Here is a 26,813-nt window from a genome sequence, read left to right as displayed (position 1 = left end):
TGAATAATTATTGAAGACACCATTTTCATGACGAAATTAAAAGTATACATTTTAAAAAATACATAAATAATGAATCAGACTGTAAAACTACATTTGTTTGCATATTTACGTTTGTATATGAGTGTTATAATTCAGTAACAGATATCACTTGTTAAAATATCTCCATACGAGTATTATAATAAGAAAAGTGGTAATGTAGCCGAATGACGTCTGAGGTTTAGATTAAAATTATGACACAGTATCGTGCAGGATAATTTTAATATCTCGCTGCATGCGACTTGATAAAACACCCAATTTGAGAAGACCTGGGTTCGTAAGAATTGAAGTGAAAAATCAGCCTGTTTCTAGCGGCGAACTCGATTAGCTCACGAACTGAACTAGCTGTATTCTTTAATCAGATATGAAATTTACCATGCAGAGTAAATAAGTGAGTAGGAGGCACATCCTTTGATTTTCGGAAGTAAGGAATCGGATATGAAATTGTATTTGGAATATTGTATTCAGGTCTGCACGAAAATTTAAAAGCAGACCTAGACTGTAATCAAAGGGTGACCAGATGGGTGAGGAACAATAATCAATATCCGCATGATATTGATTAAGGGGCTGCAAAATTTGGCAACTAGACATCTAAGGGGGGGATCAAACTTGATTAAAGTGTAAAGGGCCTTGAAAAGGATCAGTTAAATGAACAAGGGTCGGTATATCTTCACTGATAGGAGAGACGAAAACCAGAGGGCACGAATATAAACTCTCATGAAGTTTTCCTTTGTGTAGCGTGTTCTTGTTTACTACCGGAACTAGTTATCAGGCAAGGTGGGCGAGGCAGAGAGTTTCTGGTTAATTTCAAAACGGGATTAAAGAATCAAAGTATAAGTAATTGGATGATTTTATGGTAGATTCAGAAAAAGCCTGCTTGCTTGCATTATATAATCATACTAAGAATTAGTATGATTCATAGAGCTGTAATACTCAATACGTTCTACGTTGATATTAATATTTGTAAAATAATAAGAGGAGTTTACCTCAATATAGTACGCAGAACACTTCCGTATGATACTCTCCAGAAATTAAAACGAAAAAATCGAAAAGCGTTGTCAGCTTCAGGAAGGAAAATCGTTTTGAATATTTTCGTTAGATTCTTTTAATATTTAATTGTGTTAAATTGGTTTTTAATTATTTATTTTTTACTCTAATGTAAGTTTTCGATTTTTTTCGTTTTAATTTCTGGAGAGTATCATACGGAAGTGTTCTACGTACTATATTGAGGTAAACTCCTCTTATTATTTTACAAATTATATAATCATATAATGCAAGCAAGTAGTGTTCAATTTTTGGTAGTGCAATCATCACATTCCGCTTTATGAAGATATCTGCATTCTCTCCATGGACCAATACATACTAAGGAGACATGAGAAATACCTTCCCTCTCCAAGACAACATACGTTTTGTACTTAACAAAAGCCAGGCATCACACCCAATCATAGAATGCAGCACTGACGACGTAGTTCCACATTTTCAGTTAAAATTCTTCCATGTCTTTTTAGCGATAATTTATTGCTTTTTATGCTTTCTAACTTTATGGAATGTTTTCTTCTCTATTCCTTGACTTCTGTAAGTTAATTAAAATAACAGATAAATGTAACTTAATTTTGGAAATTAAAGTTTAAGTATTAAAGGATTTAATAATTTATTCTGGTGAATTTCAGATCTATCAGCTAACCTAACTCTCTCGTGATGTTGATGATAAACCAAAGAACTATAATCTTACATCCCCTCAAAACAGTAAGAGACAAGGTGAACAAAGGAGTAAATTATTAAATATAACAGTAGAAGAGCGAAAAAGGCGAAACAAGCTGCAGTTACATAAAAACCGGAATTTCTGATTAATTTTCGTCATCAAATTACATTTAAAATCGGACAAATAGAAACCCGACAATTATAATTTCTTTTTTCCAGTACAATTTGTGTGGAAAAAAAAACTCGTAGATTAAATGTAGTTTTAATGCAGTGTTGTTTTATTTATTCAGTCCGTGCACTGTTAAGTAGTGCTCGTGAACATGGTGTCGCTCGTGAAGAGAAACCTTTATACAGAGAAAAGAGATTAAAATAACAAAACTGATAATAAACATTATACATTTATTGTAATTAAAGTTAACGGTTTCATTTCGAGGAAGTAAAACTATTAAGCGTTCTATAAATAAATAAGATAAACATTTTCTTTTCACTTCAGTTAATCTCAGAAAAGGAAATTGTTAAATTAATTTTAAGAAAACAGTAGAATACGCCTGAAATGTAACTCACTGTGTACAAAAACCTACTTGAAATAAAAGTATATTATCGGATGTTTTTATACAGTACTTAATAAGAAAAGATTCAATGAATAGTTGATCCCTGGAACGCGTTTAAGTTCAATCATGTCCCGCAACAACCGAGATCTATACGTATCAATGAAAGTACAAGTTAGCGTATTAATCTGAAACAAGAAGTTGAATGGAGGGTAAATTTTCAAAGTGGTTTTGTTAGTCCTTTGGAAAATTTCCAGTCCAGTTACAATTTCACAGCCCTCATCCCTCCCGTAAAAATCAGCATAATTAAAGCACATTTTCACATTAATAGACAAGAAAAATGCGGATTGCTAGCAAATTTTCGACATTTATTCTGTTTACCCCTGGGATGATTCTAAGATCAACTCAATTTCAGAGCATTCCCTTCCCACTTTCCCTCAACAGAAATGTTTTATAAATTTAGGACAGGAGCTTTGATCCATTTAACAATTTCAATATTTATTTAGAATATTTTAAGAATCTTTGTAACAAATTTTCATGTCGATGAGTTGACTTTTGTTATAAATCATGAATTATTATTATTTGCTATAACGCACTGCGTACATTAACTTGTTCAAACTTTATGGCGAATATCCAAACCGTCCATTCTGAGCTCGTTTGCAGAACAGACTAATTTTATTGAGTGGGTTGTATATTGCTTTATCGATATATGCAAGGCATAAGTTATAATAAAACGTCGAACTTTCTTTGGAGGTATTGTATGCGAAAAATGGCACCGAAGAATTTGTTTATTGCCTAAGTGAATATTTTATTCGGAACAGTGTCGCTGAAGCCGAATATTTGATATAATAAGCATCCTGGCATGCAAATTCCGACTATCCAATAGAAATCGATCTATCAATGTACAGAGCTGCTCATTATGCTAGTTATTCATGCCTGTAAAAGCAAGGGTTGTGACCGCATCACTTCATTTTCGTTTTTTTTGGCTTGCCCAGTGAGATCTCCAGTACTCAGGATGGCAAGTCATTGATGTTTAGAAGATTCTTTGGAATGGCAAACCGTTGGTAGACTTGGAGCCGAGCAGTCGAGGCGGAGGTGGCGCGTTGGCTTAATGTGTCATGCAGCGTCGTCTCGGCACTATGGAAGCCGTTTCAGGAAACGGGAACCATTACAAGAAGAGCTACGTCAACCAGAAGAAACTTCTATTTGGCTTTAACAGCAAGAGGGAATTCTATGATGTTCTGTCATAAACTATCTCATGCTCTTGAGGTTGCTGAGGCCACAAGTGAAAACATTTCTAACCGGGCTGTTTTAAGAAGGTTTAATTCAAGTGGACTCTACGTAAGGAAGCCACGGCTTTCTTTTCCATTAACCCCAAACCACTGCACAACTCGTCGAAACTGGTGCCATAAACAAGTGACGGAGTCCAGACAAATGGGATACAGTTCTGTTCTCACAGTCCCATTTTAGTCTAGAACAGATTTTAGACGTTATTTCGAGTTGAGACAACGAGGAATGCGGTACCGTTCCTCCAACATCAGAAAGGGACGCTTACGATGGAGGTGGTGTTCTCGTGTGGGGCGGAATAATGATCAACCGCCGCAACCCTCCATGTTTTTGATAGGGGCACCGTAACTGCGCAGAGGTACCGAGAACAGATCATCGAACCCTACGTGCGACTTTTTAGGGGTGCGGTTGGCTCATATGTTCTTTTCATGCACGACAACGTCCTGCAAATAGAGCCTCAAGTGGCGGAGGAATATCTTGAAACTGAAGATATCCAAGGACTGCCGTGGCCAGCACGATCACCACTTACTTAAATACGATGGAACATGTGTGACGCTATTGGGCATCACACTTTGTTCGATCGGCTGTTCACACACGTATGTTCGATTGACTGTCGGCATTGCATGTCGACAGCCAACTCCTCAGTCACTCGGTGAATTAAGGTCTGCACTGGTGGAAGAATGGGGTTTTTTCCCACAGAATCTTATAGACACCCTTATATCGAGCATGTTTCACTGCTGTCAGGTGTATTTAGCCGACGGAGGGATAACACTCCATACTGATGTCATGTGACCATATTTTGAGCATCATGTTTCAAGTTCTGTAATGTGACCTATTTGGTAATTCTTATGCAACCCCCACGTTTACTTCGTTTTGTTGAGCAGTGTAGCATAAAGTACTGATGCAACTTTTGCAAACTTCTTTTAGGGTAAAGCGCATTTGACCTTGAATCACCCATTGTTTTTCTCGTAGGGTAGTAAGAAAGGAAGTAAAGATTATCATTAACACTGGCATATTACGTAAAGAACCAACTTAAGAAAAAAGCACTTTCACTACGTTGAAAAAAAAAAATCATGAATTGCTAATACGTATAGGCAAAGGCATCCTGCTTGGTAGAGCGCAGCTTGAACTGTGCAGAATACGCCATCGCTGGTCAAGTCCAAATGTCTAAGGTAGAGAAACAAGAGCCGAACTTAGGAAAGCAAGGAATTCGTTATATGTATCCTGTTATAGAATACATATTTATAAATGTATTCTATGACATTTAGTATTTACAAATTTAGTAAAGAAAGTTGTTGAATATAAGATATGATTTCGAAGAATTACTCATGTCAGAAGCAACAAATATGAAGCGTATGACTGTGTGAAAGAACGATCTTGGTGTCGTTCTTTTAAGGAACAAAAAGTTCTCTTCGATCTTCTAACTCAAACAGTAATGTGCCCCAAAATTGTTGATGTGTACTGCGCAGTGAAGGAACTTTCATGTGTTACTGCAGCATCATAATTTAAACTGTCCAGTTAATACACGCAGGAGAACAAACTTTGCCTTCACAACGAGTTTCCCTAATAGTAAATTATTTTCAAACAAGTGGCATCGCCTTCTTAATTTCTGGAAACTACGGTTCTTTCAATTCAGTGATGAAACAGTAGCGTTGTATAATAATAAAACTACTTTCTTTCTCATAAATAGAATAAACAGTGAATCGGAAAGCAAATAATGAACTATAGGCGTACGGTTCGATCAAAACGAAATGCGCAATACCCTATTTTCAGACCATCCTTTGTGAGGAATGATAAAATTCGATCAATTCGAGCTTCATTTCGTTGAAGATATTTCTTCTCCGTGGAAGTCATCGCCGGAATTCGTAGAATAGCTTTTCGAATAAATCTTCTGGGCCGGTGTTCGCTCTAGTAAAACCCAAATAAATCTCAGTCGAACAAACAACAAAGATGTTCATGCTGGTAGGGAAATGATGGACGCATATTAGACAGACAGAATTCGGAATTACAAATAAAATGTTACCATGTGTATATACCCTGAAGTATAAAATTCCAGCTTATCGTAGTCTACTAACTGCCAACACAAAGTGAATCCGGAAAGAGTAGAGTTGACATGTATTGCTCCAAACAATAATTTTGAACGTGGATGTTTCAGAGCAGTGAAGAAGTTAAAATTAGTTTTGTTTCTTGTCGTCTCTGCACTTGAGTCTAGAATAGGGTACTCCCACACAGACTTAAACAGAAAGATCTTTCTTAGGCTGTCAGATACTACTTTGCAAATGCATACATGAACTTTTCAGAGTCGTAATGTAAACAGGAGGTTCTGATTGATAAATACAATTTCAGAAACCGCCACTCTGTTGAGACCACAGAATATCTATTTGCCTGACATCTGTACTGTCTGTTATGGAAAATACCGATTTATACGAGCAGTACATTATTTTTCTTGAAAGGGGAATTTTCAGTTCCTGTTATGTGAAGCACATTTTTATTTTAAGGAAGTTCATTTTGGTATGTTGTCACAATCCACATCTATTTGATGTATGCTCAATTCTATGAGAATTATAGAAGACCTCATTTTGAATGTGTTGCATCCAAACAGAATTTTTCAGCATCTATTTGCAGGGAACTTGAACGTTTATAGTTTATTTGCCCGGAAGAATCTTCGAAGATTTTCAGGATTATTAACGATTGGGTGAAGTATGGAATTTGCAAACCATTCTATGCTCAACCATGGAATTTTCCAACCATCTAGCTGTAGAACGTGGTTTAGCAATGACATCTTCTAAAGCTTACGCATATGATCTGCCTGTAATCAACACCTTATTTTCAGACCATCCTTTGTAAGGAATGATGAAATTCGATCAATTCGAGCTTCATTTCGTTGAAGATATTTCTTCGCCGTGGAAGTCATCGCCGGAATTCGTAGAATAGCTTTTTCAAATAAATATTCTGGGCCGGTGTTCGCTCCAGTAAAACCCAAATAAATCTCAGTCGAACAACAAAGATGTTCATGCTGGTAGGGAAATGATGGACGCATATTAGACATTTCTCTTAATTATCCCCCACAACCAGGGTGTAATACTAACGTTTGAGTAGAGAGTAGCCCTTCAGATAGTGAAGGAATGGCTGGCAACTCTGTTAAGCCATATGAGGAGCCAATACTCAATTCCAACGACCGCTTTTAAATGCGGAGGAAGTGCAGCGGGCTACATTTGAGTGGTATACATCGGAAAAGGAAGGACACACTTTAAAATGTATGGGCCGCTAAGAGCGGATCCTAATTCCTAATAATTTCTTGTCTATCGGCCCATAAAGCAGCTTATATTTTCGTCTTCATATGAGTGAAGTGTTGAGAAAAACTGAGTTTGTCATTCCACTTAAGATTGAAGTCCAGATGAGAGTGGAGTTTTGCCATGCTAGATCCGCTAACAAAAATCGAGATATCATTCTTGTACTTACTAGTTATGGTCATTTGGACTGATTTCTAAATACTGTAGTTCTCAAATTCTCTGGATTTACTATTCGCCATTTTGGCAAATACCTTCTACTGACTCTTGGTTTTTGGACCTAATGATTAATTTATTTCCTTTTCATGAAAAGTTAACGTAACATACGAGGTAAACAAAAGACATGACTGCTTCTTGATATTTGTTTCAAACAAAAATAGTTGTGCGCGCATTAAATAATTAATTCCCAGTTTGGAGCATAGGCTTGTGATATTTGATTTTCAATTATGAAAGAGTAGCGTAATGGTAAGATTAGTGTAAAGTAATAAAATATTACTTACCTACCAGAGTTGGTATGTCTTGGGCCTTTTTTTCTTCAATTTCTTCCATGGGTGAGGCACTCAGCAGTTCGCCTAAGGAAAGAGAATATTTAATCGCTATAATAGTTGTTTCCATCAATGTTCCTCATCAATATTAAAAGCATAAATTAATCACTGAATGTCAACACTCCGTTTCTATTGGAACGGAAAATATGCAAATTAGCACACGGTAGTATTATTCCTTTCATCTTTCGAAAGAGCCTTATCAGTGAGGATATTTATCTAGAACTTACATTTTAAGGAATAATGAAAAGAAATTACTAGTTTCATAACATCAACTATATATAGCGTTGACCTTTCTACCAACTCTCGTGGGTTTCAATTTCCTTTAATAGGCTCTGTTAAAAACTGAAATGGTTTAAATTAAATAAGCTTCTTTTCATTTTTAGCAACTATCAGCGTGGTAAAGCATCCTTTAATGAAAAATTTTTGATTAATGATGCATCTCCAGATTTCAGTTAATTAGGTAGATGAAGATTCATTATTTTATCGTTAGATGTCTAAAAATATTTGCCCGGGTATTAATAAAACTATGCGATAGCTCTTTATGAATTATGTAAATAAATATTTTACTTTAAATACTGTTGCTTAATTTCTATAAATATAAATAAAGCTAAAATATTTAGGGTGAAATAAATGTTTATAAAGTTCTTTTCCCACGTTTAAAAATTAACAACCTGAAAAGTACGTCGGTCGTATCGATAAACCGCGTTAGTATTTTAATCTCTGTATGTGGGATTTTTTTAAGAATGAAAAGAATTATTTAAATTCCACTATCCAGGAGATAAACAATTTATTCACTGCAATTAGATTTTATTCCTTACAAAAAGGAATGACTGCGAACGGTAGAAACAATTTGACAATGTAAAACATGTATATGAGAAACCTTCAGGGAAAAGCAAATTATCAATCACCATTTTCCACATCTCTGACATGCAAGATCGCCCTCCAAAAAACTCTTGTCTGTGGGAGTATCTGAAGCGCCGCATTCATGGAGAGTCATTAATCTTTTCAGATTTGGAAGACACAGTCCATCGGAATGAGGACAATGCCTAGTCCTGATTGCATTATAAAATGACAGCGAACGTGTGACTATTGGATTGTCAATAAATATTAGTGAAAAATTAATTTTATCTAAATGAATCACTTTGTGCCCCTCGGTGTTCAAATCTTGAGCTGATTTTATTCTTTTAAAAATCCCACACACACACACAATTTGTGTATATATATTAAAAAAACATAAAAGTATGTAATACGTATATCCTTTTTAAATGTAGAAAGTACGAAGCATTGTGGGAAATATAGTAGTTCATATAAACGAACATCAGAGGGCTGCAAGGTATAAATTGCTTAAATAATTATACAAAAGGAACAGTGTGTCCTCTGTATAATAATAAAGTTATTGGTGATCGATAAGTTCAATAAAGTGGATAAATTTATACTGTGTTGTTAAAAGTTAGTATTTTAATTATATAAATATTTGTCGGATGATCGAAACATTGAAAAAAAAAAGTAACTTTACACAATTTTATTCGTAAATAAATTCTTACGCAAATGACTGTGCTCGTTATTCAAGATGTAATATGCACGTTGATAAATATTGTAATCGTTTAAGTGTTGTAAAAATTCTCTTTCAAAACTAAGCCATAGCCTGAGAACGTTAAAAATAATAACTGTTATTAGTTATTAAGGAAGAACCGTATAAAAATAGTATATTTTAATACGATAGTCTGTATTTACATACAGATATTGTATATCTAAAAACATTCAACTCAACGAACAGTGCTGTTCTCTGCATATAAAATCTGTATACGATTTCCAATGAAGCAATAATTATTAAACCGATTATATTATTGAAACGTTCGAATTTTGGTCATTTAATTAAATATTAATGAAATATTTTTCTAGTAACAAATTTTGTCTTATGCTGGCAGCAAACAATTATAGACATCTCTTTCCTTCTTTGTGATCGATAAGAAAACGACAGCCATATCTTAGCTCAGTGATGTTTGTCCTATTCTCGAACACTAGTTCGCACCTAGGGAGAAACTGCTGACACTCCAATAATAAGGTATCATTAGCTTAATATACGCAGCGCATAAAATTTACTGAATCTTTATACTTACCATCAACGCTAATAAATTGTTCGGGGAATATTCCTTGAATGGGCAAATCGTTCTGATCACGAATACGGAACGCTGGTTCATCTTTCCATAAGAAGGTTCCAATCACTTTCCTTGGGCTCATCTTCCTCAGACAAGCTGCGTCAGTACAGCCGCTTCTTGGCACAAAGAACGCCTCATTAGTTTCGGAGACGTCTTCGAAAGTCCGGTTAAACACGAAAGCTGGTCCTATCAGCCAGGCTGCATGAAAAAGGTCCTTCGCTTGTCGCGATGACATGAGAGCCAAGATTGACGCCGCTCCTGAATCAGGGCCAAATACCATTACCTGCGGTAGAATGAAATGGGGTTCCATTTAGCAGAGTAGCGAGGTGGAAAATAGGAAGGTCTAACTAGGCATAAAACATTACATTTTCAGCCACTTCAGCTGGAAAATTTAATTTGTCTCTGACATCTTTCCAAACTCATTTTAAATTCTAATAGTACCTATTTGAAGGAGTTGCAAATAGTTACAGTAACCACGTGAAGTTTAAAATTGCGAACAGGAATTGAAAAATACTTAATTAACTCTACTTTTTATTAAACTACGAGTGGTAAATGCACAGGTGTGATTTTTAGAGTATTTTCTTTTAATAAAAAACGAATACTTTTAATAGAAATTATTTAAATCAAAATTAAATTTTCATAAAGTGATAGCTGTATAGTTTACTATTGAAACTACACTTGGGCCACTGACATTCCGAAATTTCTAATTTCGAAGCGTGGTAGAAGAGCGAGAAGAGGGAAAGCAATAAATGCTCAATAGCAGTAAAAGAAATTGGTGCCTTACACCTTGTGTACAGAATATTTCAATTAAAAGGCTGGACTGTGTCATTTATTTTAAGGTTTAAGCCATTTGCTGTCAGGACTTTTTTTTTATGATATTTGGACTGAGTTTGTGAAGTTGAATTTGGTCTAAGTATTACATTTTAAATTAATTTTTCCCAATCAATTGTTGGTTTTTTTTTTTTTTTTACCCCCATGGGAAAGTTGCTCTCCATCCTTGGTTTAGCTAAAATGCAATCGGTGTATTTCTGAAATTAGCATAAACAAATTTAATAAATAAACCCAGTGTTTGTTGTTCGCTCTTCACTTCATGCATTGAAATGAAATCGGTTTGCGTTCTTTCAGAAGAAAATCAATCCGGGAACACGGAACAATTTTCCATTACAATTAACAAAAAGGCAGTTGCTTAGCAAAATTTATATTTAGAAATCATAAAATATAAACGGCAATGCTATATTAACATCAAATTAAATTCAAAAGCGTCAGCCTAGTACGACAAAAAATGACCAGTTTAAAACTGCCTTAAACTTTAAAACGCACATACACAGGATGTTTCAATTAAAAGTCACCGACCGATTTGCATGTTGTGGGTGCTGAAAAACATGGAATAGTCACGGAAAACCATACTCCCTCTGATTAATATAGGCTTACTTCATCACCCATTGAAGAAGCCATTAGAAATTCCTCCAATCTTGGACAAAATTCAAACCTATATCTCTCCAAACGAGTGACAAGTAACAAAACTACTATACCGTCACGGAGAGCACCAAACCAGCTAAAGACAAAATGAAGGAAAGGTTGTTGTTTGGTTTCGCCAAGACAGAAGTAGTTTTAAGAAAAGCATAGAAAAAACGTAAAAATAGCATTAAGAACATTTTAAAAAACAAATTATTGACAACATACCTATGTATATACAGCTTTCTAGCTATATCTGGTTGATAACAATCAGAAAGAAATAGCTGCAGATAATTATTCTTTGGATATAATTAATGCATCGAGGCCAATTATTAATAACAGAGTATACTGAACGTTGTTATCAAGGGCTAGCATCATTCGGTATATCCAAATAATAATTAGGTGTCTGTTTCTGATTGTTATCACCCAGCAGTAGCTAAAGAATAAAATTGTTTCAAATATGTTTGCACTAAATTCCCATCGCTTACGAAAAAATCAAAGGGTTGATGTTTACGATCAAAAATCAAAGGGTTGACCTTAACGATGTTTTTTGTTAATGATATGTTAGTTTACGTTACATCTCGAATTGGATCCCGAACATTTGATTAAGGATGAAATTTAAATTAACCATATTGGCATAGTAAAGTGAGCTTTATTTTCGGCCAAAAATAAGCAATTGTAAGTCATTTCTAGCCATTCAAAGCGTCCTGAAGTCCGCGCGTTCCCTTTTGGTCATTCACGGCGCTCTACAGTCACGAGGTCGCCTTTATGAGCACTTTGAGTTGTCTATTTGTAAAAAATTATTTCAGAATACATGTAAACGTCGTTAAAGTTATACAACGTTGTTTTTTAGCTAAACGTGAAGAATTCTTGTCAATTTACTGTATTAATTACGTATGTGTTTAACCATGTTAAAATAAATATTTATTTCCTAATATGAAATACTCAAATACTGCAAACACTTTCTCACACATCAGTGTTAAAAACCAGTGTTTCAACTGTGGAAAAGTTCAACTTTCGATGGTCTTGGAATGGATTAAGTCTAATACGTATATACTCGATTATTAGTATTGAGTACATCGGTGATCACAGTCTTCGTTTTTACCGCAAAGACAGCGAGGGTCATCCACGATGTTCATAGAGGCAAGTCTGTAAATTGCTTTTAAGTACTGTGTACAGTCCCGTGTTTTTCAACAAGACAGTCATTGTAGACAAGTAGGTGCCCTTATTCAATGTTGCCTTTTACATACACGCTGAACCCCTACAACATTTTCAAATTTCTTGTACCATTTATGATTAAATCATGAATTCTGGATTGTTAAAGTATGTACATGATTCTGCTAGTATATATCCACTCTACTGCTCTTGCCGTTATAACTTACTCAGTGATCACTTTAATGATGGCGCCGACCGGGCTAGCCGAGTGGGTAAAGTACCTACCCGGAAACCCAAAGGTCGCGGGTTCGATTCTCGCCTCGGGCTTGGATCAAAGTACTGCAAAAACCTTGGGAGGTGCAATATGGCCACAGAAGCCGATGCGCCAACAACTACCGAATCAAAATCAAATCAAAATCAATTAATGATGACCATCCCATCCTTAATAGACTGTGCTGCATAGTTCGCAGTATAAAAAGACGTAGACGACCAAAAGCAGTCGTCTAAAAAGCAGTAGACCACCAAACATTGATTTCTGCGTCTGAAGCAAAACTTAGGCATGAATAATTTAAGATAAAGCAAGAACTTTTAAAACTTAACTAAAGTGTGCCTTTTAACATCTAACACGTGCATGCGTCCTCCTAAACATGCGCTTAATATGACGAAAAGCATTTTCTATCCAGAGCTAACTTAGCCTTCATAGAAGACAAACTCTCTAATAAGCGGTTATATAATAACAGAAATTCAGACAGTGCTTGCATGCGTCCTTTAAACAAGCAGTATACGAAGGGGTCAAATATAGCTGTTAAATGAGTTGAATAGTTCACGGAGAACGTCTGATCTCTTCGAAGTGGCAGCAATTACCAGTTAGCAAACTATATTCCTCGTCTACAACTCCAACTTTAATTGGCACTACTGAAAGGTTGCCAGACTCTGACTGTTAATCAGAATAATGTAAAGCGAGATTTGCAAAGCCTTTGGAATATGCAAGTAGGATTATTACACGTAATGGTCAGCTGTCCATTTCTAGTTCATTTTTACGCAAATTAAGTCTGTTCTAGAAGATGCATAAATTAGTCGAGAAATGTGTAGATGTCAGATGCAATATGTTCGTTATAGAGCATTTCCCATCAACTAACTGGAATGATCTGAATTAATGAGAAACATATGATTATGAATAGACATGCACACATAAATCTCTTACGCGCATAATTGTGTTCGCAGATTTATATATGATTTCGTTCAACAAGAAATATTCAAAATTCCTTTGTATTTATTAAACTTTTAGCTATATTTATAAATAAATCATTCTAAATATATTATAATACTTTGAGAATATCCAAAATGTACAATATTTTTGAATTAAAAGAAAAACTTCAGATTGGGATAAGTAAAGATTTCAATTACCTTTTCGGGGTCTCCTCCAAACAGTTTTATGTTGATCTTTATCCACTGTAGAGCCACCAGATGATCCCATAATCCAAAATTACCTAGGCTGTCGGATAACAGACTGTCCCTCAATAAATCCAATGCCATAAAGCCTAGAGCGTTCAGCCGATAGTTGAATGACACAAAGACGGAGTTTAACTTCTTGGCTATTCTTCCCGATGGGCAAAGACCTTCTTGGTTTCCACTTCCAAACTGGTGAAAGCCACCGTGGATCCAGACCATTACCTCCAAACCTGCCTGGGAAAGGTGAACCAATTAGTCACCCTATTTCTGGAATCGTATGTATTTCTATTCTTCAAAAAAAAAAATCAAAGAAACCCATCACTCAATTCTTTATCTCAAGCTGCCATTGTTTCCAATATTTAAATGCAGAACACATCTAGCAACATACATAACTTCACTTGTCCTTCCTCCAACGGTATTTAAAATAAAATAAGTGGCACCCCACAAGTTTAATAGAATTGTATTGGAATACGAACTGCCAGAGAACTTCTGCTGTGTTCGATTAAAGAGCAACGTGGCGACCTAATAAGAGATGAGTTCAAAAATCCCGATGTTCACGTTCGGCGTTATGTCAAACTCGGAACAGCGATCAGGTCTTTGTCTCGATTAATAAAAACTATGTAATGAACACTGACTCCAATCATCCATAATGAAATCGCGAAGCAGAAACGATAATTCGTGAATTCAATATATTTACTTTGTGAAGAAATCCAATCCATACGGGTGCAGCTGATTTGTCAAAGTCTGCTACATTCTCGTCCGAGGGTTCGCTGTAATGTGGTTCAATCAGGCCTAACATCATAAGCACAATTTATAGACACGATACATTGATGCCTGGACCGTAAACTGTAAATAATCCCAACAACTCCTCCCCCTTTCGCGTTTCTGTGAACAAGCCTAAAGTCTATGTGACATGAAATTTTCATATCGTATCTAGAACCAAGTAACGCCCTTCATGGAATGCACAGTCAGGAATTCGATGGCATTTACATAGGGAAGGCCCGCGCAGGAAAATAGATGATCGTATGAAGAGACACGTCAAGCCATCAGAGAAGAAGCAGACTATGACAAATCCGTTGCAGCCGATTTTCAAAGGCTGCTCTATAAATTAAATGATTGAAAGAATGATGGCTTCCAAAATGGTCGCGCAGGAATTTTAGACACAACAGAGATTAGAGTACAGTCATCAAACCTTAATTTGGAACTATTATCATAAAATAAGACCAAATGAGAGCGACGCATTAGGATTTTAGAATTTCTACCCTAGAGCGCAGGAACTCGACAAATATATTTTTTAAAAAAAAAGTAAAATTTTGCTTTCTTAGCAAATTAAGGAAGCCAATATAGACTGGCGATTATCTGGGATGGTTACGAAAGAAATTTTCACGCATAATACTCAAAATTAAAGAAAATCTACACACATTGCATATTTATAAAAATATATTACAACGTATATTATCCAAGAACTCCAGAAAAAATGCTGATTTATACTTATTTTTAACATATCGAACCCTTTTCTACTTTAACTGCAGAAACCAAAATGTAAACAAATCTAAATCTTTAATGGACTCGCGTATTTCATCTTGTTATCCGACTTGGTCTGATTTAGAATTCAAAGCAGTAGCGACCCACAGTTAATCAGACTCCAGATCGCGAGCTTAGATGAGGATTATTCCTCAGAAAGACTACTAGTGCATTGAAAAGAAGGCTCTAGGCCCAAAACCAAGAATCGAGCCCAATTATCTAAATGCTGTTTCAAAAGACGATTCCAAACCATCACCACCACCATCCTGAACCAAGTGAATTTTTTCTCTCAGGATATCTATCAAAGAACCATAAAAATAATCTAAAATAAATGAATTGCCTTTATATGAGCTTCAGAAATTCTAAGTGAGACTTAACTATTTCGCAATTTTCTTTCCCTGTAGCTTGTACTACACTTGTTCAGTGCTGTGGATACTTGTACACCCATTCAATTTGCCTTGTATTTTTTGGTTGTATGCATCCAACTTACAAAGAAATAATAAATAACGTACGAATTTCCAAAGTATATGATCTAGATTTTGTAAGCGTCTTACTTTCGCTTTCAGTTAATCTCGCAATATTAAGACGGCCAGCCAGAAATCCATTACTGTGGTCAAGTAAAGAATCTTTGTGTGATCTTCGCTTTAAGCATGCATCTTATGTGACATTGTATGATAAATGTACTTCGGCTAAATTGTGCGCCAAGTTTCCTTGGTTTATCGATGCTATGAAGCTGTCAGAAGCATTAATTTAACTTCTTTTAATTGCATTTAACCATTATTCATGGAGCCATCATGTAAGATAATAAGCCTCTGTGGCGTTAAGGAATTAGTAAGGAACGCCTTCGCTTCGTGTTTACTCCAAGAACTTAGGTTACAGCTACTGAAAGGAGAAGAGAAAAATAGAGGGAAAAAAGGCTGAAAGGAAGGTGAAAAGAGTAATTTGGCTCGCATAAAGTCACGACAATTGGTCTGCTAATGGGAAACACCCTTTCCTTTTCTGGCCTTTATCGGACAGAGTGTCGGAAAGAATAAGCTCAATCAGGAGCACTTTAGGTGGCTACTGCTGGAGTGTTTTTCTTACAGAACAGATAACACCTGCAGATTCAACGACGCACTGACAGAGAAACGCCCATCTCTTTTAGGCTCCATCAATGCATTGAAACAACAGAAGAAATGCTTCTCCACAAAACGTTTTTACCTCACAGCGCATGTCTCAAAATTTGGAGGGATCAGAATACCCACCAATCTTAAGCGAAGAGAAAACTAGAAAAACGAAATAGTTAATATACGTAGCGCGTTACATTTCGGGCGTTATTAGCAAATAGTAATAATTCATGATTTATAACGACAAAAAAAGCAAGAATTAATCTCATAACCGTGATTATGAGAGCACATTTGGATTCAGAAATATATCCCTAATTCACGAAAGTAATTATAGACCTGTTAGCTTAACTTCAGTTGCAATAAAAATAATGGAGTCACTGGTTAAAGCAGCAATACAGTATCATTTAGGCATAATGAAATTATACTACAGCCACAGCATGGATTTATTAAGGGGTAATCTTGTCTGACCAATCTGCGGGGATACTATGATGAAGTAACAAAGCAATTGGATGGAAAAATAATTCTGATATCATATCAGAATTATTCAGAATCATTTTATGGTGCAAATAAAAGACTGCTGAACAAATTGGAGCAGTATGGCATTAAGGGTAAGTTATCTATGGATAAAGGGATGGTTGAGTGTGAGAAGGCAGAGTGGTGATTAATGGATAATTCTCTTCTTGGACTAATAGTATTAGTGAAATTACTAGTCCCCAGGGTTCTGTGCTGGGCTAATTGTTGTTTTATTTGGTTTTGTTGTTTTATTAATTAAATTATACTGATGAATATATATCAGCCTTAATGTCTAAGTTTACAGACGATTCAAAGGTTGGCAGAGTGGTGAATAACAGCAACAAGATCACCAGTAACTTACCTTGATTGCTGTCAAGGTTATCTACTTCAACAAGATCATCAGTATTTCTCAGCCCATCTGCCAAAAAAAAATTAGGCAGATGCGCTGAGAAATAAAAGTTGAAGTTTAACATTTACTAATGCAAGGTACTACATATGGGTAGCAATAATCCAGGATTCACTTACCAATTGTGTAGTATATTACACTTAGAATAGTTCATGAAAAAAAAAAGACCTCTGATACGAAGTTCTCTAAGCAGTACAGACAGCTCATGAACAATAAGTGATGGAGCTCAAAATGGTTTTATTTTTATTCAAAGTAATCACAACCTGATTGAATGCGCTTTTCACACCGTTTTAAAAGGTCCTGAAAAAGAGTCGGCGAAGGCTTTATAAGAGATTATGTTCAGTAAGGCAGTTACGTTTTTCTTTGTCATTAACATCCTGAAATCTTTCCTTTTGAGGACAGTTTTTACTTTGGGGAAGAGAAAGTCCGCTGGTGCTAGATTGGGAGAGTAGGGTGAAAGGTTGATCTATACAATGCCGACGTAACATGTCAATGTCTTCAAACAAGTGCAAAATGGGCGGGTGGGAAAATAACCTATACGTAGAAGGCAGCACTGATCTCTCCTCTCCAGGTACAAATTCCTTGTGAATCGCACCCTGTTTATCCAAAAACATGATCGCCATCGTCTTGAGCCTGGTCTTCCCTAAACAAAACGTTTTGAGCCTTGTTGACGATTTTGAAGTTCATTGCATGCGCTGACGCTTCCTTTCTGGATCGTACTGAAACACCAGTGGTTACAAAGGAACTGGATGCAAAAAATAATTTTGATATCATATATTTGGATTTCAGGAAAGCTTTTGACACTGTTGCGCATGGAAGACTACTGTATAAATTGGAGCAGAATGGTATTAAGGGTAAGTTGCTACAATGGGTAAAAGGATGGTTAAGTGGGAGAAGACAGAGGATGGTAATCAATGGTTGCTGCTCTTGGTGGACTAATGTTATTAGTGGAGTCCCACAGGGTTCGGTGTTGGGTCCATTGTTGTTTTGTATATTTATCAATGATATTGATGAAGATACATCAGGCTTAATGTCGAAGTTTGCAGATGATACAAAGGTTGGCAGGGTTGTTAATGACAGTAATGGCAGTGTGCTACTGCAACAGGATCTAGATAATTTGGGCAGATGGATTAAGAAGTGGCAACTGAAGTTTAACCTTGACAAATGCAAAGTACTGCATATGGGTAGAAGTAACCCCAGAGAAACGTACCAACTGTGTGGTACTACACTTAAGGTGGTAGAAAATGAAAAAGACCTGGGAGTAATTGTGCAGTCAGATATGAAGTTTTCTGAGCAATGCAGACAGGCTGCCAGGGCAAGTCATGGGGTTTTGTCAATGATATATAGGAATTTTGCTAGCAGGGAAAAGGAGGTGATTGTCCCTCTGTATAAGGCAATGGTCAGGCCACGCCTTGAATACTGCGTACAGGTCTGGAGGCCTCATTTTAGGAAGGATGTAGATTTGCTTGAGCGTGTACAGAGAAGGGCAACAAGATTGGTGAGTGGAATGAAGGGATCCTCTTACCAAGAGAGGCTTAAGTTCTGCAAATTGCAGTGGCTGGAGACTAGGCACCTGCGCGGTGATCTGATTGAGGTGTATATGGCCTTGAATGGGTTGAGCACGCTGAATTCTGATGGGATCCTCCCACTTGTTTAGATTACGAACCTAAGGGGGCATAAATTCAAATTAAGAAAGGACAGATGTAGAATAGATGTGCGGAAATTTGCCTTTAGCCAGCGGGTGGTTAATTGCTGGAACAAACTTCCATCTGTCGTTATGGAAGTTGATAGGTTGAATAAATTTAAGGAGGAACTGGACAGGCATTTGGAAAGAATGGTGTGTTTGTTTTTTTTTTTTTTTTTTTTGGCTGATGCTGCATAAGCTCATACACTTGCTTTCTTGCATCACATGCCACTACTACCTAACAGTCATCTCGAATGACAAATACAGTCGAGGAAATTATGATTGTCCTGATAAGTTTGGACGAAATCTTCGTTTGATGACACTCTTCGTTGCTTCTGCTTATCCGTGAGGTTGTGCGGTATAAATTTATTACAGACCTTCATTTTCCCTAAATCTTCATGCAGAATTTGAAGAATCGTTTCCTTAGTCAAATCCGACTCCTCAGCCACCATTCTGAGGGTCAGACGACGTACTCTTGCCGCAATATCTCGAACTTTTGCCACTCTGTTCTCATTTCCAGAGGTTGACGGACGCCCACTTCTTTGGTCGTCACGAACATCTTCACGTCCGCCTTTGAAATGCTTATACGATTCAAACACAGTGGTGAGACTTAATGCTTCATCACCATAAACAGTTTTTATCAGTTCATACGTTTCTGTTGCAGATTTTCCCACTTTAAATCATGATTTGCATAATTTTATATTCCTTCGTTTGTTGCTCCATTGCAAAATTGCGACACGAAACGTTAGCGCTACTAAAGAAACTGGTTGTTACCTGTCAGCCTACTGTGCAATCTCTGTACCATCATCTGTTTGTTGGAGGAAGTTTGAATCGCAACATACCATTTCGTTCATTTGCAACAGCATCAGTTCAGGAACTTTATTACCACACCTCGTATGTACAGTATTATATACAGTGGAATAAAATATTAATATTACTGGTGATTGATTTGATTGAAATTAAAGCTAACTATTCTATTATTACTAACGTGTAGGCAATTTCATACAAATTTTCTTAATACTTCTTTCACCCCCCCCCCTTTTTTTTGCGGGCTGCGAGTACAAACCGCGAAGGACGGTTTCAGTTACTCTGAATGCGATACGACATGGATTGCTGTTCTATTAATATAGGCATGGGCGTTCCCCCGACGTGTTGTATTATGTATTTAACACATGATTGCCTACGACGTTTAGTACCACACCTGAACGTTCGTGGTTTTGTCCAATACAACCAATGGTCCCAGGCCAAACCATGAAAAACAGCACATCTTTCCCTTGGTTTGTTCTGCAGTCCTTACACCAAACTAGACGGCGCTGGAATTAGTGAGGAGGATTAGTGGCTTGTGAACGGCTGCACGACAGTGGTAACCCATATGCTGCAGGGTCCTGTGCACCATATTTGTACTGGCATGTATCCCAATCGTCTCACTAAGGGCCTGTCTGTGTGCGTGCGTGAGTGCGCGCGCACTCGTTTCAAGAATGGCAATCTGCGTCCTGAGCGGACGATTCCTTGCAGAGTTCTACTGTCATTCTCCTTCAGCTGCAGAGGTTTTGGGCATGGCGATTTCAGCACCAGTCTGCTTACATTTGCAGATCATTGTCACTCGTCGACGTAGGCATCGGCAGTGACATTTCAATCGCGGCATTGTGCATTCGCAATCGCCCCACTCTCTCCTCGAAGATCTACGAGCATATTTATAGTTGTATCTGAGACATGGTGCTTGGATAGGACGTGACCAACTTTGAACGAGATAGTAGAACAGTGTATGCTAACGTGGCTAAAGGTTTTGTAATTAATTTAGCCTTTAACGGATGGATCTTCCTGGAGAAGTAGATCAGGTTGTAATTGAGGGAATTTTGTAATCTGCAAAGTAAACGTTTTGCCAATATATAGTGTATATTCTACTCAAGTCTGGCTATCACTGGCCGAGAAATTGGAGTTTTCAGCGTTGGGGGATAAATCATGCAGTCCATCTCCCAAGCTTCCCCTTCCCCTCGGCTCGGCTACTGAGTGAATATAACCCATAAAGGCTCCTTTCGTCCCCGACGGCAAATATCCATTCAGTTTGACCGGCGACGAAAATCAAATAGAGGTCGTTTACACTGAGCGTGAGAGAGCAGCCACTCTATCCACTTCACCCGCAAGGCTTGCATAATAGATGGAATTGGTAGCTGTCAGCTACAGAAATGAAATCCTGACGCAGAAAAACGATTATGATAATAATTTTCTTCTCCTAATCACCGAAATGATTTCCTTCCGATAATAAAGTCGCAGTCCAAATGCCGACCCGGATGTAAATTGTAAATCAATCATGCCATTTATGTCAGAAGACAAACACATTTAAGTTACGCTGATTTTATTTTTTTTTTGCGCTTGGTGCATATGTGTCTTTACACACGGTAAATATACATTAATGAATATCTTAAGAGAAAAGATATGAAACGGGTATTTTTATCGTTGTTTAGGCGTTGTAATCACACGAATTAGCGGTATCCAGGCGATGGAAAAACGAAATGTATAACTGAAATCCAGAAATGTGAAATCAGGGTTAAACTGCTATTGTACGTTGTAAATTAGATGTCTGTTGATCTGTCTGTATAAGAGCTATAAAGGCAGGTGATCGCAGAGCAGACAGGAAAACCAGCACGATCCTTGGAATGATCAATCATACATCGTTGGTAAAGCTCTATTACTAGTGGTTCCTCGGGGATTCATGCTCCAACTGAACGAACACTTGTAGTTGGAGCCCTGTTTCTTCGAGAAGCTTACGCTCCTCTGAAGTGTATCATGATGTTATTACGACCACTGTTGCTGGAAATTCATTCCAGTGGTCCCAAAAGTAAACTTCATTGGATCCAGTCTTCTCTTACTCCCCAAAAATTTATATTCGTGTACCCAATTCTTCTCTCTTTTGCCGGTAATAAATATACTGCCCTCGTTCATTTCACTGATTTCCTTCAGGACTTTATTTACTTCTATAAGGCCCTATCCCCTAAGATGAAAGTTATCAAGATTTCAAGCCCACACCTAAGCTGTTCTTCGTGTGGACATCGATTATCGCTCCTCACAAATCTGGTTTCTCTTCTTGGGAACCTTTTCTAGAAGTTCTGTCTTTCTTCAATTGGCTTCCAGACCTGAACAACCCAATATTCTAAATTCGGACTCACCATCGTCTTATACAAATTGATGATGATGACATCGTTTTCCCTACTTGCAGTGGTCTTGTGTATATCGTAGACGAGGCAAACATGTGCTTAACTAGCTGCCCGTTTACAATGTATGGAACATTTCATATCTGATGTTCATATTTTAGTCAGTGGATGAAAAAACGTTTTACTAACATTTTCTGACGCAGAAGACTTTTTCCTTCTCTTCTTTGATGTTCAGCCCTCGTGGGTAGTAGCACAGTCGGTATAATCACCATCTTCTCCACACAAAGTAGAAAAGACGCGAGGAATTTTTATGGGTCTTTTTCACAACGAGGCCGAGTTATTAGGTCTCATGAGAGGGTGGCATGGTTTTTCTTTCGGTAAGACTTAATTTGGTGGCCAGTCACTTTCTATCATAAATTCTTAAACCAAAGTGTGCTTTCTTACAGCAGTCGAAAGTCTCTTAGCTATAATCAGAATTAATTAGAGCAAGTTGCCCAACTGAATTATTGAAAGAATTAAACTTATTAACTTTAACTTAAATATAATTGTTTTCAGCACTAACCCGTCTTCCAGTAACACTATTCGGAAGGAAAGCTATTCGTTCAGGGACATTATGAGAAGTTGTTCATGCAAATTTTCAAAATGTCTCTGAACTCTAAAACATAACGGAAAATTGGGATTTAGTTTCTAGGCAGATTTCGAAGTTTCAGTGTTTTCACTTGTATATCATACAGGACTACAGCGGCCAGGACGAAGTCTCTGAAAAAAAGATGAGAAATCCAGTATTAAACTCACAAGAATGGAAGTTAAGTTAAAAATCTAGTAAACAGTAATAAATTCTGTGAAACCATAGTACTGGTGAAACGCACCACCACTATAAAGTCAATAGGTAGAAGGTGATAAGTCACCTCCTAGCTCGTGATTCTATTCTCATCTAGCTGTTCCCTCTTATCTTCTTCTTCCAGTCGCATAGTTCCCTCTTATAGGTGGTTTTATGAAATACTCAATTTAAAGGAATAAATTCCCATATCTTAAAAAACAATAACTACCGAGGTGTCCAGTCTGGGAGTCCACACGTTGATAAACAAGCAATCCTCTTGTCCCTCGTATTGCTTTTTGGATGGATTCAGTTGAAAACAAGGCGGTCCGTAATCGTGCGCCCTCTGTCGCTCACGACGATCACAATAATTAGTATCTTTCCACAAAGGCACTGGCTTCTTCCACCTCAAATGTCCAACTGGTGGTTTGGCATATGGAATACCCTAGAAAATAAATAATACAGGAATTGAAAGAAAAGAAATGCATGGAAAATATTTGAAGGATTTATTGGCACTTCGATGGCAAATATTTGTTTATAAATTGCCTTTTTGTGTATGATTTCGATCTAAATCGAAGTATAACTGTTCCACTAATTGTATTAAATTGAGCAAGGTGAGTAGTCAACTATAACAGATAGATTATACCTAATTACGATGTAAAACCGCCATAAATTATTCAATATTCACTTGCTAAAATTGTCTAGGATTATACAACTTAAAGCTTTTGTTATTCCGCACTTTCTCTTCCTACTATATCTGGATTATACTAATATCTAGTTGTTTAATGACAACGTGCGATCTAAATTGCTTTATCCATCGTGTCTTAATGTTCACTGCACTTAAACCTGCATCGACTAGTGTACGACACCGGAGGCTAATTTGCAATACCCGCAGACAGAACAAGAGTCCCAATTTAACATCATGACTTTTCAGATCTTCAAAACCGCCGAGTCTGCATTTTTTTACCACACCAAGTGTGCGCTGGTCCGTGCATTTAACGTCTTGTAAATGAACCCTGAAGAAAGGTCTTTTTGTTCATTTATCTTTATCACTAATATGTCTCCTCGCTAATGGAAAACTAAAAATATTTTATAAGAGAAGAAAATGGCAACTTCTGTTGAAAGAGTACAGGAAAATAGATCAATTTCCTGCAATTAATATATTGAAATTAAGCCCCTTAAAAGAATTTATTCCTTTACTCTTAAGGGAAACAATTTTTGCGTTAAATTTTCCTTCCGGGATACTTATCTTGTGTTAAAGGAAATCAGTTTGAACAACGAAAGATTGCTGATAAAGCCGTGTATGTTCAGGCAAAGATTTTATCAGGCTCTATCGACAAGGACATTGCGTTATTTAACTGCATTTGCACTTAATTCTTGACAAAAACATTTTGCTATTGCCTGGTTGTAAATTAGAATACTGCAACAGTGTAATCACTCGCTCTCTGAAGCATTAAGGTTTATAAATAAAGAGCGATTAAAAGTTTTATTACCTCAAAATCGTGTTCTTTATTCTGTTTAGTAGATAACGATATATTTTCCTTTTTTATAATTAATTTTGTGCTATTTCCTTTCAGTATTCTCCACTTCGCAATATTTGTTTGCCTGTATCAGTAATTTCCCTTGTACGGCCATTTCTGTGTTTAATGAACGATCTTTTAGTTTTCGTTGCTTTTTACTTGAGTAGTGAGAGCAATAAACGAATGGATTATTAAATTTAGGATGGTACTTTCAAGCAGATATTTTTTATTGCAATGAACACCATTAAGAAACATGAATTCATTTAAAATACTCCTAAAGGTGTTATTTGTTGTTAACAAAATGTGCATCTTCTATAAACTACAATGTTTTTGGCATTACAATTCTGCAATATATTCTTAAGATTAACAACAGCCTATTTTGCAGGCCCAGTTATAATTTGGATTGTAATTCATTCCCCAGCTTGCATCGAATTTATTAAACAATTTTAAACTTAAACCCAAAACAAACACGCACACAGGAATCATTCTAGATCATTTGAAGGACACTTAGGTTTCCAGTTTCTAATTATGATTATAAAATTAACTGAAGGACGTTACAAGGTAGGTTTCATTCTTAAATTGCAATCAAAAATATTGGAAACAAGTTGTATACGAAAATGTAGTGTGTGATCAAATTGGTAAAGTGTGATAAATGTTGTTGTCGCCGATGCCGGTGGGATTTTTATCGTTTATACCCACTGGACCATGAAACATCTCTTGATAAACTCGATAGTATGGGACAAACTGCTTTCTCCTTAAATGTATCTGATAGTCTTTGGATAATAACTCTCAAAATAATATTAGATTACAAAAATTAATTTCAGTCTACGCAAGTAGCCCCTCTGGTACTTCTTTATATGTAAGACATTATAGTAATTTATTACATTTACCTACTTCTGTATTAATGACTGACACATATTTACATTAATGTACCCAAAAGTGGCGTATACAAAAGAAATAATATTATCATAAATAATCCTTTCCCCTCAGTTCGGCACTCTCGAGCCGTCTTTTGTTTAACTTTAAATCGGGTTGTATGTCCTGAAGATATGAGTCCCCACATCACTTCCAAGCATGCTTGTTTGATCAGATGATTGCAAAAACACACTGAGAATTATACACTACCCATTCATACACTCCAAGAATATTTCTAGCTCTTCCTTGAATTTATTCAAACAACCCATTTCCACAACAACAGATGGAAGCCTGTTCCAACAATCAGCCACCCGCTGAGTGAAGGCAAACTTTTGCACATCTATCCTACAACCATCCTTCCTCAACTTGAATTTATGCTCCCCACCTCATGTGTGTAATCACAGAAAGAGTAAGAATACCATTAATATTCAGCTTACTCAATCAGATGACTCGGCATCCTTCCAAAAAGTGAGGTCTTCAGATTTGTATACAGTACTGAAGATGCGGCCTAACCATGGCTTTATATACAGGGATAATTACCTCCTTATCGCTGCTAGCGTAGTTCCTGAACATCATTGACAAAACCCCATGAGCTGTCCTAACAATGTCTGCACTGCTCAATTACCTGCAGGTCTTTTTCAATTTTCCCTACCCTGAGTATAGTACCACACAGTTAAGTTACTCTGAGGTTACTGCTATCCATGTGCAGTACCTTGCATTTGCCAATGCTAAACTTCAACTGACATTTCTCAGCCCATCAACCCTATTTTCCTAGATCTTGTTGCAGTAGCATACCGTCCTTCCTGCCATTAACCACCCTACCAACCTTTGTATAACCTTCACATGTATACATTAAGTCTGGTATACCGTCATCAGTATCATTAATATACATTGAAAACAAAAATGGGCCCAACACTGAACCCTGTCCACGAAGTGGACAGGGTTTGTTAGTTCACGAAGAGCATTGTCCATTGATAATCATCTCTATTTTCTCCTACTCAGCCATCCCATTATCTGTAGCAGTAGCTATGGATCAACTTATATGGAGATTATGTTAATTTATTTAAAGTTTAATGTCATTTAAAGTTAAACTATATATTCGACATTATGGATATAATCAGCAGGGTTTATATTATTATTCATTTGGCGATTTTTAAGAAATCAAGAGAGAAAACTAAACCCTGACCTTTAGTATTTTATTAAGTAATAATGAGGTAACTATATTTGCTTTTCACTTCTATTAATCACAGAATTTAAGAAAAAGAATCGAACGTGTCTGAAATGTAACGCACATTAACTTGTTTCTTTTTCTTCAAAAATGACTTATTTTAATCCTTAAGATTGGCGAATTGAACAGTACATAAATTTCTCTTTAAACTCAAGGAAAGGACAGGACAGAAAGAATTTTACTTCTCCTATTCGACAGAATCAGAGTAAAAACTGGGTAATAGTACGAAATACTCGTATGATGGTAAAACGCATTACAAAATAATTTAACTATTTACTTCTTATGAAATGGTTTAAAACATATGTGGCCCTGCGATGCTT

General features: G+C 36.6%; 1 protein-coding gene across 2 annotated transcripts in view; it reads right to left on the bottom strand.

Annotated features, from left to right (window-relative positions):
* LOC150077483 (uncharacterized) overlaps positions 1-26,813 on the bottom strand; it is a 116,574-nt gene that overhangs the window by 18,715 nt on the left and 71,046 nt on the right. For both annotated transcript variants that reach the window (XM_090386838.1, XM_090386839.1), the window contains exons 3-6: positions 23,063-23,275; positions 13,584-13,862; positions 9,528-9,849; positions 7,363-7,434 (exon numbers count right to left, since the gene is read on the bottom strand). In XM_090386838.1, coding sequence (XP_090242964.1) covers positions 7,363-7,434; positions 9,528-9,849; positions 13,584-13,862; positions 23,063-23,275 — 886 coding nt within the window. The remainder of the gene's footprint in view (positions 1-7,362; positions 7,435-9,527; positions 9,850-13,583; positions 13,863-23,062; positions 23,276-26,813) is intronic.

Source organism: Mastigoproctus giganteus, chromosome 12 (assembly GCF_048544385.1).
Source record: "Mastigoproctus giganteus isolate SK-2022 chromosome 12, ASM4854438v1, whole genome shotgun sequence".
Taxonomy (NCBI): Eukaryota; Metazoa; Arthropoda; class Arachnida; order Uropygi; family Thelyphonidae; genus Mastigoproctus; species Mastigoproctus giganteus.
The sequence above is the reverse complement of the archived record's forward strand: the minus strand, read 5'-3'. Positions and strand labels throughout refer to the sequence as shown.